This window comes from Lonchura striata, chromosome 4 (assembly GCF_046129695.1).
Source record: "Lonchura striata isolate bLonStr1 chromosome 4, bLonStr1.mat, whole genome shotgun sequence".
In the NCBI taxonomy this organism is placed as follows: Eukaryota; Metazoa; Chordata; class Aves; order Passeriformes; family Estrildidae; genus Lonchura; species Lonchura striata.
This window is the reverse complement of record NC_134606.1, coordinates 7056604-7069057: the sequence shown is the minus strand read 5'-3', so window position 1 is coordinate 7069057 and position 12454 is coordinate 7056604. Positions and strand designations below refer to the sequence as shown.

The window sequence follows — 12454 nt, the reverse complement described above, 5'->3', positions numbered from 1 at the left end:
CACTATTAGCCTTGAAATCCCACTGACCAATGATGATCATTTCCAACTCGGTTATTATATATATAAGACTAAGATTAATTTTCTTTCCACCATACCTAAAAACTGTATTACATTGCACTTACCTATACTGAATTTAATATATTTTAACACCCATTCAGTCTCTCACTATTTTTCTCTAATGGTTCACAATTGGGCTGCATCTGTAATACCTCAATTATCTTAGCATCAAGGAAACTGCTTCATCTCAGCACTTACTCATTCTTCCAGGCTGTTCAAACAGCTGAATATCACCAGGATGGCAGCAGAATCCTAACACCAATCTTTCTCCATTAGAGAAGCTGGCTACTAAATCTTGATGTTTGTTTTTTATCTTGACCAGTTCCTTATCTGCATAAGGACTTCAGTCTTTCTTGCAAGAGTTCCTGGTAAGCCTGGTAAGGCTTATCTCCAAAAAACATCCAGTAATATGAATAAACTATCAACCAAGTCCACCTCACTGCCTACTTCAGTTTTTTTAAAAACAACTCCAATACCTTTACATGGAATGCTCTTTTTAAAAGTCATATTAACTGATGTACATTATTCCATATTGGATTAGTCAGGATATTATTTCTGCATCAATAAGCCATTGGCTGGAAGGGAAAAATCAATTACATATATTAAAAAATCTCACTAAAATTTTACTTAAAGTAGGAGCATGGAAACAGTCTTCTACATTGTCTTTCTTCCACAGCTATCCAACAATATCCCCAGACTACTTCAGCATTGTCAGAGGAGGACTCAACACAGGAGAAAGGGATTTCTCCCACAGCAAAAAAGCTTTTTATAACAAGTGTTGCGTGCTGCATTTCTACTTCTTTGGAGGTGGAGGATGTTAGGCCAAAGTCTAATGGCCACTGCAAAATTCCAAATACCACATTGATGCTGCACACAAGTTTTTCTAACTGGTACAGACCAACACCGAAAGACTGAATTACACATTTCTTTCATGATTGAAGTTTTGAAAAAAATGTAAGCCTTTATTCTCCTCCAAATCTTTAGCCTTACATTAGACTTTCAGCACACCAGTTCTCACACTGATCTGGTCACACACTACAACACTGGCCAAATTCCTTCTTTACTTATACAAATTCAGCCCTAAGGAACTCCAAATAAAAACGGAAACCAAAACACAATCACACACAGATCAAAAGATTATTCAAAATGTTTCTAGTCTACGGTAACTGCATGGATGAAACTAGTTCAGCTGCAGCAGAAAAAAGTAAAAATCAGTTTGTATAGCTATTGTTTGGTTGTTGGGAATTACAGAGTAAAAGTGAGACTTCAAAAAAGTCAGTTGAAGGAAGAAATTGAAGGAAGAAGTATTTGGTTATATAAGTAAGATTATTAACTATTCTCCAGACTCCTGTTAACAGGAATTTTCAAAGTTTCTAAAAACTCGTTTTCATAGAAAACAGTATAGACAACAGAAACAAGCGCCTTTTACATAGGCTTGCAATTCTGTAAAGTACCTCAGTGTTAAAGTATCTTGGCTAAAATTAACTCTTTCACACATAAAATGTGTTTTTTTAAAAAAACAAAAGGCTACATTGTATATCTTTTCAAATTAACTCTGTCATGAGAAGGAGGGAATTAGAAATTAAAAAATTTTATCAAATACATAAAGTCACAAAACTAGGGGGAAGAAAAAAAAAGTTTTAAGAAATATGAAATAAAAAGAGTCCTACCCGATTAGGTGGGGGGAACCATTACAGAACTATGCTTTCCTTTCAAGGGTCAGAAAAATGGTGTGCCTCCTCTCCTCAAGTGTGTTAGCTTAGAACACCTGAAAATACCAGAGATTTGTATGAATCTACAGGTCTCCAAGACAATTCAGTTGAAGACTTTGAGATAAAAATAAGATTTTTCCAAATGCCCCTACATGAAATTAAGCCTGGCCAGCTAGGGAAAACAAGAGAGGTGCAGTGATGAAATCGCCTTTCAAAAAACTAGAAGCAAAGACAACTTAGCACCACTTTAGCCAAGAAGGACAAGGAAATACAAGAACATGTAAGAAAAATTAAGCATTCTCCTGAAGAGTTTTAATAAACAAACAGTGTAAAGAGAAAAATTAAACCCTACAAAAAACACTTTCAAGCATTCAGCCGTTTTCTTGAGACTAAATTAGAACACCATGCTCACTGCTTCAACAAAACAGAAAAGTAGAGAACATCTATCATCTATGAAGCCATAATAAAATGAGGCAGGGTACAATAAACTACTGAAAATTTTCCTTCAAAGAAGTAACAATTAAGAACTTCCATGCAGAATTACTGAAATTCTGTATTTTTATATAGTTAATTTTTTCCTCAATGATTCTTGGATTACTTCAGACCAGAGTCAGCATCATTATTTGTCACTGGACTTATTCAAAACATAAATTATATGAGCACCTCTTCAGTGAACTAGTCTGATGAGTAGTTCTTATCAATTCCTTAAAATAGGAATCCTTTTCTTTGCTCTAGGCAAAATCAGAAAAGGAAAATAAAGTTTAAAGAGTAGTAGTATATTTGAGGAATGGATGGCTTAAAATAATGTCTAGATGTTGGTTAATTAGGTAAAAGCATTAAAATAAAATCTTAGAGAGATATAGAGCCAAACAAAGTAATTTCATAAGCCTAAAAACAGTCGGAGGTAATTTGGATTATTAAAAACCAGTTATTTGTAAAATCAGTTTGAATGTTTTGGAAGGGTAAAGCCTAGTAGCTTGCCTCAGTTACAAGCAAGTCAGTTTTACAACTCATGAAGACAGTACTGTGTATTCCAGAGCAGCTGTGTTTCAAAGGAAACCATCATTATATTATTCAAAGCTGCTACTTCAATACAGGAGAGAATGAGCAGCAAAAATTCTTGGGCTATCCATCTGCTACACACATACTTAGTCAACAGAAGCAATCACACTCCTTCAAAATATTATCCTGTTACACAAACTGCAAGTAACTTATTTCTGAATACATTAGGAACTTTTGAACAAGGCTGACTGCAAGAAAATTAAGTGCTTTACAAGGCGATTTTGCAGTTACAGAAAATTGTCTTACATCCCTATATAAGGAAGTTGACAGCCATTTTAGAGCCCTGTCTAGAAATACCCTGAGGACATCAGAGGCCAGTCCTTCTCAAGGCACTTGTTTATAGCTGCCACCCCGGATTTACAGCTCAAAAGAAATGCCTTTACTTTTCTTCTTTTAGTAGTAATACTGGAGTACTAACAAGAACCTAAGCATTGCTCTCTGGCCAAAGCTGAGTTGCAAAGCTAAGGTCATTCAGCAGGTCTGTGTCCTGAGCAAGTCTTTCCATTTGTTTTGATCCTTCTTTCTTCTCCAAATATTTGTTCATTTTAATCACAGCACCACCTCTTTACCTCTTTTAATGAAAGAGGTCGTTGTCCTGTGCTTTTGCACAGTCCCAACACCATGATACTGGCTAGAGATCCCATTTCCAATCAAACTGCTTCCAAAACAACCTATTCCAGCCAAAGTGACAGCATTTCTTGTAAGACAAGCATTATTGATGCAAATTAGCAGACCCATATCAGAATATATGAATGACCAAAGTTCTACTCAATCTGTTTTATTTTAATTTTCACTAGTTTACAAGTCCAGTTAATCCACAGAACTCTTAAAAAAATGCTGAGGTAAATCAAAAGAAGTTGTGAAGTAGTTAAATTACTGGCTATCAAAATAAAAGTATCTTAGAAAACTGCTTTATTTAAATCAAATATCACATATTTTAAGTAATCAATTACTTTGGCATATTTCATATTCTGGGTTAGCAAATAATTCCCACATAGTATATCTTCAGGCTTTAAGTTGTGTGAGGCCAAGCGTACAATTCAGGCAGCTTTTTGACTTGACATAGACTGATGGATCCTGTCAGTGTGCCCTTACAGCAAATACCCATCTGCCAGAACAGTACTTCCTTAAACCTGTGAGCCTGAAAGGCACTCTCTGATGCTGATTATCCAGGAACTACTGATTTGAAAGACAATGGGAAGATGCTTAGAGAGCACACCAAGTAAAGCATTTTCCTCCTATTACAGTATCTAGGAAATATTTGGAGCTCATCTTTACTTATTTCCCAGCTCCTGAAAAACACTCGCTATGCTAAGACTTAAATCTTGTCTTATGTCAACATTTAAAGATCCCAATGTGCTAGCTACCATATTCCTACACCAGAAAACATGCACAAACTAAACTCACAACATCACAGGCCACTGTTCTGTGAAAACACTACAGATCAGGTATGGTGCAACTAGGAATTGCAACATTAGGTAAGTGTTCACTTTGAAGATACTAACAGGAAATTTTCTGTAAGATGTTTGAGAATACCATTCTTCAAGTATTCTCCCATGGGCACAATGGGGTACTAATAACCAACCAACAGCTCTAGGTCATCACTACACTATTACTGCCTTTTACTGTGTTTTCTTCCTTCAATAATCACTTTAAAATGTGTTTAATAATGAGTGGGTAGGGGTGGAAAAGAGACCAACAAGAGCCAATTTCTTCAGCTACTATACAACGTCAAACTTCTTACAAAGTCCCAGTGCTAGCTTTTTCTTAAAAGAGTGTTTTTTAGAACAGAATGCAGTGCAGGAAAACAAGAGCAGTAGGAAAGATTTCACACTTGTTTGCTGACACACACACCATGTGTCAAAACAGGAAGTACATTATTCAGCAGCACAGGAACGCTCGGCATGGACATTGAACACACTTGGTGAGTCAGAGCACCCAGGTTGAAGATGGATTTAGTGTGAGATAAGTGTTTGTGATGAGTTAGTGCAGAGCTGTCACCAATGTTCAGGGTTAGATTATTTTGCCAACCTTCTGTCTGAAAAGCACTTAGATAATCTTAAAAAGGAGCCTACAAGAGAGCTGGAATGGGGCTTTTTACAACAGCAGTAGTGACAGAACAAGGGGGAATGGCTTCCAACTAAAAGAGGGCAGGTTTAGATTAGACATGAGGAAGAAATTTTTTCATTGTGAGGATGGTAAAACACTGGCACAGGCTGCCCAGAAAACTGTGGATGCCTCCTCCCTGGAAGTGTTCAAGGCCAGGCTGGATAAGCCTTTGAACAATTTGGTCTAGTGGAAGGTGTCCCTGATCCTGGCAGGAGGGCTGGAACAAGATGATCTTTAATGTCCCTTCCAACTCATGGTTCTATCATGATACATATTTGTGTTTTCTTGCGTTGATGTACAGACAGTGAACTGAAAGTTACAAGTTGTTACTTCTGTCTGAAGTTCTGCTTGGACCACTTTCACTGAACAACTTTTGCTGCTACGTGTTCAAAGTTTTGACAAAAGTGCTCTTGACTCTTAAAATTAGGTTCAAAACAAACTTAGAGTAAAGCTTATAAACATGGGGAAAAAACAAAGTACTGCAACCAGTTATGCAAAAAAAAATTAATTGTGCACTTCTTCCGCTTCACTGGGTAAAAAGTTGCTTGTTCAGATGTTTGACATCTCCATTAGTGACCTGGATGATGGATCAGAGTGCACCTCCCCAGTCTGCAGAGGACAGGAAACCAGGAGGAGCTGTTACTATGCCAGGTGCTTGTGGTGCCATTCCACAGATCTCACTGGGCTGAAGAAATGGGCAAACAAGAACCTCATACATTCAACAATGGGATACGTAAAGTCTTACACTTGAGAAAAAACAACCCTTTGTAGCAGGACAAGTTGGAAACAACAGCCTGGGAAGCAGCTTGCCAGAACAGAGCCTGGGGTCCTGCTGGACAAATTGCCCATGACAGCAATGTGCTCCTGCAGCAAAGGCTACCAACAGGCTGTGTTAGGAAAAACACTGCCAGGAGGTCAAGGAAGGTGATCCCTCCCCTCTATTCTAACTAGAACTCAGACCCACCCAAAACGCCGTGTCTAGTTTTGGCTCCCCTGTCCAACATGGGCGCACTGGAATGAGTAAAGAGAGATCCCTACCAGACTGGAGAATCTGACATGGGAAGAAGGGCTGAGAGGGCTGGGATTGTTCAACCCAGAAGAGGCCCAGGGGAAGCCTTGTCAAGGTGTGTGAATACCCAAAGGGGACAACAAAGAAGATGGAGCCAGACTTCCCTCAGCAGTGGCCCATAAAAGTACAACAGGCAACGGGCACAAACTGAAATACAGAAAATTTCCTGTCAACAAAAAGTTACATTCTTTTAGTACCACACAGCAGACAAACAGGGGAATAGCTTTGCCACGAGAAGCTGGAGTGTCCATCTTGGAAGATAACTGAGAATAGTCTGGTCATGGTGCTGAGCAACCTGCTCCAGCTGATCCTGCTTGGAGGGCAGGCTACTGGACTAAATTGTCTGCAGTGGTCCTTTCTAACCTCAGCTATTCTGCAGACACAAGACAGAAACAACATGCACTTCATACAAACCTGGTCTCTTACATGTTTCCCTGGAACAATCCAAAAATTGCATTTCCATGAGAAATTACAATCTTATTAGATCTGTTGTATTTTCTCTGACAGAGATGCCAACAAAAGAAACCAAACACTTGCTCAGAGAAGGCACTGACATATCCTGTGCTTCTACAACTCTCCTGTTGCAACTTTTTTTTAAAGCACTAGCACATCAGCTAAGCCAAAACTGCTTGCCAACTAACAGCCCAGAATATTTTCAAAAGTGATCATTCCTGCTTTTGGGTCTTGCATCTTCCACTTTTGGGATCTTCACATATACAGCTTGCTATCACTTTAATAATTATTCATACTTTAAAAATATGGATGAATTATCCAGCTTCCTGTCATCACTTGTTTATTATTTTCAGAAAAGAACTCTGATAACAATGTTTGCATTCATTCATTTTCAAATTGCCAGCTTTCATCTTACATGCTCTCATCTGAGACTAGCAGAATTCCCCATCAGTAGGATTAAAGAAAAAAAAAATCCACAGCAGTTTGCAAGAAGAATAGCTGACAACCTTCTTGTCCTTGAGAAGGGACTGGAGGGTGTAGGGGGGAATATTCAAGAATTATTTTGTACACTTAAAGAGCTTCTCTAGATTCAGCTGAAGAACTGTATTTACTTCCCCTGAGCCAAACTGCTGAAGAAGGGCTCAAGTATTTCCACTCCAGTAGCAACCACAATTTAGCTCTGGAGCAGGGATTTCCCTCTGCAGTTTGAAGCACCCTTTCACATGGAAAGCACTCTGTGGAACACACTGTAAATGTAGAACTATTACACAACTATTATCTAGTGATGCTGGCATGAGGAAGCTAGAGGGAAGAAACAGGAAGGATATAAATACAAGTCTGCAATCTTTTCTATTTTACTCACATAAGGGAAAATCACCAGAGCTCCAAGAGCTACATCTGAGCTACTGTGCTGGTGAATAAAAAAAAAACCAAAACCCAACAGTTATACACATTCATTTTACACAGCATTTGAATAAACTGGAAATAAAAATTCAGATTCTCAGTTTCACAGAAACTTGTAGGCACTTGACTCCTAAAGATCAAAATGAGATTTCACATCAACTTACTTTAGTAGACTTTAGCCTTACTGTTCATTTCTCTGTGCTGCTTTTCCACCTTCACCAGTAAAATGTTTTGATATATGACTCACAGCTGAGAACATTTCAGAGGACACATTCAAAAGATTTGAGCAGACACTGTTCTGGTAGGTTTTTTTAAACAATGAAAAATGTTACCAAAGATTACAGGAACAACCCAGAAGTTGAATGGCTGCTGGGAAGAGTCAATAAACATCACCTTTGCTTAGAAATTGAGAGTTTCAGTGCAAGGGTGTCTCACCCTCTTACTATTTAGCTTGCTAACTTTACAAACAACATTCCATTCTGTTATGTATATTTTTGTTGAGGTATTTTAGGGGAAAAGAATGCCTGTGAAAATAAAAGAATTAGTCCAAAATATTCTCTACCTTTTAAATAGCTGGCACCTTGACAATTCATCTTAAGTCATAAGCACCACAACAAAAAACTCACTGATCCTCACTGCCAGTAATTTTTCAGGAATGTAGCAATCAAATCTGTGGTAACAACTCTAATACACCTAAAATGCAGTCTTAAAACGATGTTCTTAGCATTAAATGCCTTCACATTGTTCTGGCTATGGGAAGTGCCAGAGAGCTCTTTACAGCTATTTTAAAATTTAAGCCTGATGCTGTCAGGTTCAAAGTACTTCTGGGCGAAAGAATGGAGCCTTCACATGTAAAAGGAGAATCAACACTTTGTCCTTCTCCTTCTCAGACCCGAGCAGAACGGAGCTGGTGGAGGAGGACATGCACAAGAAGAACATGGCCAGAGAACCTGCAGAACCAACACTGTAAAGAGCACACAATGCTCAGCGTGTGAAGGACAGCATGATCACAGCACAACAAAGTTGACTTTGCACAAACATCTTCTACAGATGGCAAAATGTGGATACGCTGACACGAGAGATGTCTAAAGAAGCATTCTGCAATAGAGATCCTTCTCCCATGTCCTTTCCACAGCTGCTGCTATTTATGTGGTAAACCTCCTGTATACACAACTCGAGACTTCAAACAAAGGTTCCCGTTGATTCCTATGAGCATCATCCTTGCAGTTCAACAGTTCTCGGAGGCACTGAGCGTTAAGGTCATCGCCGAGTCCTTCACCTGCCTCACAACACCTGGTTAAAGCCCAAGACCACCTATGCAGCCCTGGAAGACCTCCATCCTGCAGGCAGACACAGTATGTCAAGGAACAGCTTTTCCCAAACTGTATTTTGGCTTATTCGGCTCCATAGCCCTCCAGTACGTCTGAACCTTTTTATATTTTAAGCTCATCTCCATCTTCGGGGGACCAAGCAGCCAGGGAACCATATTACACTGCCACCTCCACTCTCTCCCCTTTAACACGTCTCCTAACAACGCCACGTAGATCCAGATAATCACCTGGGATGAGCACGTCAGGCAGTCCTCGGCGTTCCTGAGGGAGTGCATTCCACTCACACGCCCCAAACCCTCTCCCCCAGCCCGGCTCCGTCCCAGCCCGCTCCCCCCTCACACCGCCCCGCGAGCACAAGGACCTCACTTCTCTCCCAGCTCCTTTCCAGCTCCTTCTGTGTCCCCAGCGTGGCCCGGGGGCCTCCCCCGTCCCCTCAGGGCACGGAGACACCAGGGAAGAGCCGCATATTCCAGGCACGTCCCTCTCCCTCCGCGGAGGGGGATGGGAACAGCAGCAGCGGAGCGGCACCAGCCGAGACGTCAAGCGGAGGAAAAACGAGGACAGGCGGGAACTACGCGATGGGAATCGCTCCCAACCTCCATCCCGCAGCCCCGGGGCTCCCGAGGCGGGGAGAACCGGGGGTAGAAGGGGCTCCCCCTCAGCGCTGCTCGGGCGGGACGCTGAGGGCGTTAACGCGCTCCCCCCGCGCCGGGGGGCGGCCCGGCACCCACCTTGAGAGTGGGGTACTCCTGCACCTTCAGAGTCATTGAGAGCTGAGCGGCTGATTCCTGCACCGCCATCTTGGATCGGGCACCGGCCTCCCCCGCCCTCCCTGCTCTCCCTCCCGCCCTCCTTCCCAGCGCGTCCCGGCGGGAGCTACCTACGGCGCGCGCGGCATACCGGGAAACGGCGCGCGCCCCGCCCCGGCCCTCATGGACGCGGGCCGAACCAACGCCGCGCTCTGCCCCCCCCCGCCACCGCCGCGGCTTGGTACGCTCCGCGGGGGCGGAGACGGAGGGAGAGTGACGGCGCGCCGGCCAATGAGCGGCTCGCTCCCTCACGTTCCCCCGCCGGGAGTGTCGGCACCGCCCCAGGGCTCGGAGAGCCGCGCCTGAATGGGCAGCGGGGAGGGAATGGGCGGGGCCGCGCCGAGGCGCGGACAAATCAAAGGGGACTACGGCAGCGGGATAGGCGGGATTTGGGGCGTTATGGACACCCAGCCACTCAGTGGAGGCAGAGAGCCGTTTCCCATGGCCCAATCAGAACATGCTCTGGGACTCAGTGGGCGGGGCCTAAAAGTAAATTTTGCTGGTGACTTCAAACGGCCGTTTTAACACCCCCGAGGTGTCCGGGAAGGGGAGGGGCGGGGCGCGGGGCGGGACGCGCTGTGATGGACAGCGCTTCCAGCCAATGCTGTCGCTTCTCGAGTTGACGGGCAGGCTGCTGAACCAATGACCGGTGCGTCTGGGCGGGCGGGCGGAGCGGCGGGCGGCGTGTGGCTGTGTGTACATCGGGAGGGGCGGGGCCGCCCCCGTGAGTTCCGCGGGGCGGAGGGAGCGAGTGGGAGCCAGTGAGGCGGAGACGGCGGGAAGAGGTTTAAATAGCGGAGACGGCGGCAGCCCCCTGCCCTCGGCTCCCCGGGCCGGCGCCGAGTTTCCCCGGTGAGCGGAGGCGTGGGGCGGGCGCAGCTCCCGCCGCAGCCGGGCCGGTCCCGCCCGCCCCGCGGGGGACGGGGTGGGGAGGGGGGCGGCTCCGCTCGGCCGCCGGGGTCTCCGGTGGTCCCTTCGCGCTCCCGCAGCCGCGCCGGGGAGCGGAGCTCGGGCGCCACAGGTGCGGGGTTCGGGCGGCTCCGGCCGGTCCGGGTGTGCGCGGGCTCCCGGCGGGCTGTGGATCTCCATGGCTGCGCTCGGAGGCTCTGCGTGACCCGCTGACCTCTGGCCGGCCCCTGTAAGGTGACAAGCACCGCTGTAAGCGAGCAGTAAGTCCTCTGCCGGACGTACGTGAGTGTTTCCATTAAAAAGAAAAACAAAAAACCAAACAGGGACGCGGTCCTGCAGAGTTTCTACTTGTGTGTGCGAGGGAATAAAGACGCTCTTGGAGTGTCAGTCCTAATGTAAAGCTGCTTTCTGGGTAAGGCGTAGAGGGCAGTGTCTCGGTGTTCGCTCCTCGCTGGTGCTCCTCAGTGGTGACACGGGCACTGGGACAGAACCTTCATCACCGCGAGCGTGCAGCAGAGGGGAAATGTGCCCGCAGCACCTGGGCGTGCAGTAAAATACTAACTTCATTCTGCTGCTGCCGATGTCAAAAGTTAAGTTTCTTGATGCACTGGCAGCAAATGTGCTTCAAGCAGTGTGCTGCTTGAGTTTGAAGCTTTAAAGAGACCCTAAAACCTGTATCTATCAATAACCGTGATGATTTTTTTTTCTCTCTAATCTTTGTGGCTATATTTTTACTGGGCTGCAGAAGACTGAGGGAAAATAAACACCAATACTTCCAGGAGGAGCGAACACATTTAACTTCCATGGTTTGAAAGAGCAAGTATATTTCTGAGAATATTTGGTGGCATTATTTCTGATGTGCATAGACCTCATTGCACTGAAAATATCTGTCCAGGAATGGGGGTAAATAAAAGGGAATGTGGGAAGTCATGTAGTTGAGTGTTAGATTCTCTTTGCCTCCCAATTCTTTTTACTGATACTTACTCACAGCTGCCCTAGCATTCAGCCTCGTGCTGACCATAACCAGCAAATGTATGCCTAAACATAATTTACCAAGCCCATACCAGTTGCAAAGCCTTTGTCTGAGAAGTGTGTTAGTAAAACTTTTGTGCTAGTTGCACCTGGGATTAGCGTTCGTGTCTAGACATGATCTTGGGACCAGATCCTGCAAGAGGATTTTTATAAGGGGGATTTTGACTCCATTAAGGCTCTGTGCAGGGAATGGTTCATCCTGGGCTGCTTGGGTGGAGGATCGAAAACTTTGCTCAATTGTTGCTGTATTTACAAACATAATTATGTGGCATTGTAAAATATTCCTGTTCTTCCTGTCTGTCTTAAATATCCTGTAAGCTAATATTTAGAAGGAAATTTGCTCTTGAGTATTCTGTGTGATTATGGTACTGAACAGCTTGAACCTGTCATACCTTGACTCTGTGATGGTTATAGGGATTGAAGAAGTGTGACTTGCCATGAAGTTGATCAAGTCATGTACATATTTGTCCAAGACACTTATTTGCAACAAGTTTTGTTTATATATAATCTCTTAATAGTCCTGATAGTTCTGATAATACAGTAGCTAGTTTAATGTAGCACAGATACTCTGTGGATACAGGTTATGTGCTCAGACTGTCTTTAAACTGGAGGGTTATTGGTGAGGCTTTCTCAGACGTTAGTAGCCAGAGCTAAAGGGGTTGCTTGATGGAACAGATGGCCAAGCAACCATCATGTCAGAGGAAACAGCATGCATTCGTGTATTCTTAGTTTAACACAAGAGGGAGCATGTCTAATCTTTAACCTTTAAATATTGCAACTTCAGGGAGAAAGCTTGAAGTGTTGAGTGTCAACTAATTTACGTTCAAGGCTCCATGTGCAAATATTGATACAACCTATGCATATTTCTGGCATGTTTTCAGCTGTAGTCTGCAGCTGTTGATTTATATTGTAAATGTTGGCATGATAAATGTGGGGATGAGAACTAAGCTAATGATCTTATGAAGTTGTTAAATTCTGTAGTTTCCTGCTAAATTAAACAAAATATTT

At 43.9% G+C, this 12454-nt stretch overlaps 2 protein-coding genes across 10 annotated transcripts in view; one reads left to right on the top strand and one right to left on the bottom strand.

The window, feature by feature from the left end:
• The window catches only part of MAEA (macrophage erythroblast attacher, E3 ubiquitin ligase), a 49074-nt gene extending 39355 nt beyond the window's left edge, over positions 1 to 9719 (bottom strand). Inside the window, exons 1-2 of one of the 8 annotated variants that reach the window (XM_021535683.2) lie at positions 9428 to 9525; positions 1728 to 1825 (exon numbers count right to left, since the gene is read on the bottom strand). Coding sequence is in view for 1 of the 8 variants with exons in the window: in XM_021535682.2 (XP_021391357.1) it covers positions 9428 to 9496 (69 nt within the window). In the remaining 7 variants the exon portion in view is untranslated. The other 7 variants (XM_021535685.3, XM_021535684.2, XM_021535689.3 and 4 more) reach the window with 7 other exon arrangements.
• Positions 9720 to 10233: 514 nt separating this feature from the next.
• The window catches only part of CTBP1 (C-terminal binding protein 1), a 232382-nt gene continuing 230161 nt past the window's right edge, over positions 10234 to 12454 (top strand). For both annotated transcript variants that reach the window (XM_021535693.3, XM_021535691.3), the window contains exon 1: positions 10234 to 10357. The gene's annotated coding sequence lies outside the window, so the exon portion shown is untranslated. The remainder of the gene's footprint in view (positions 10358 to 12454) is intronic.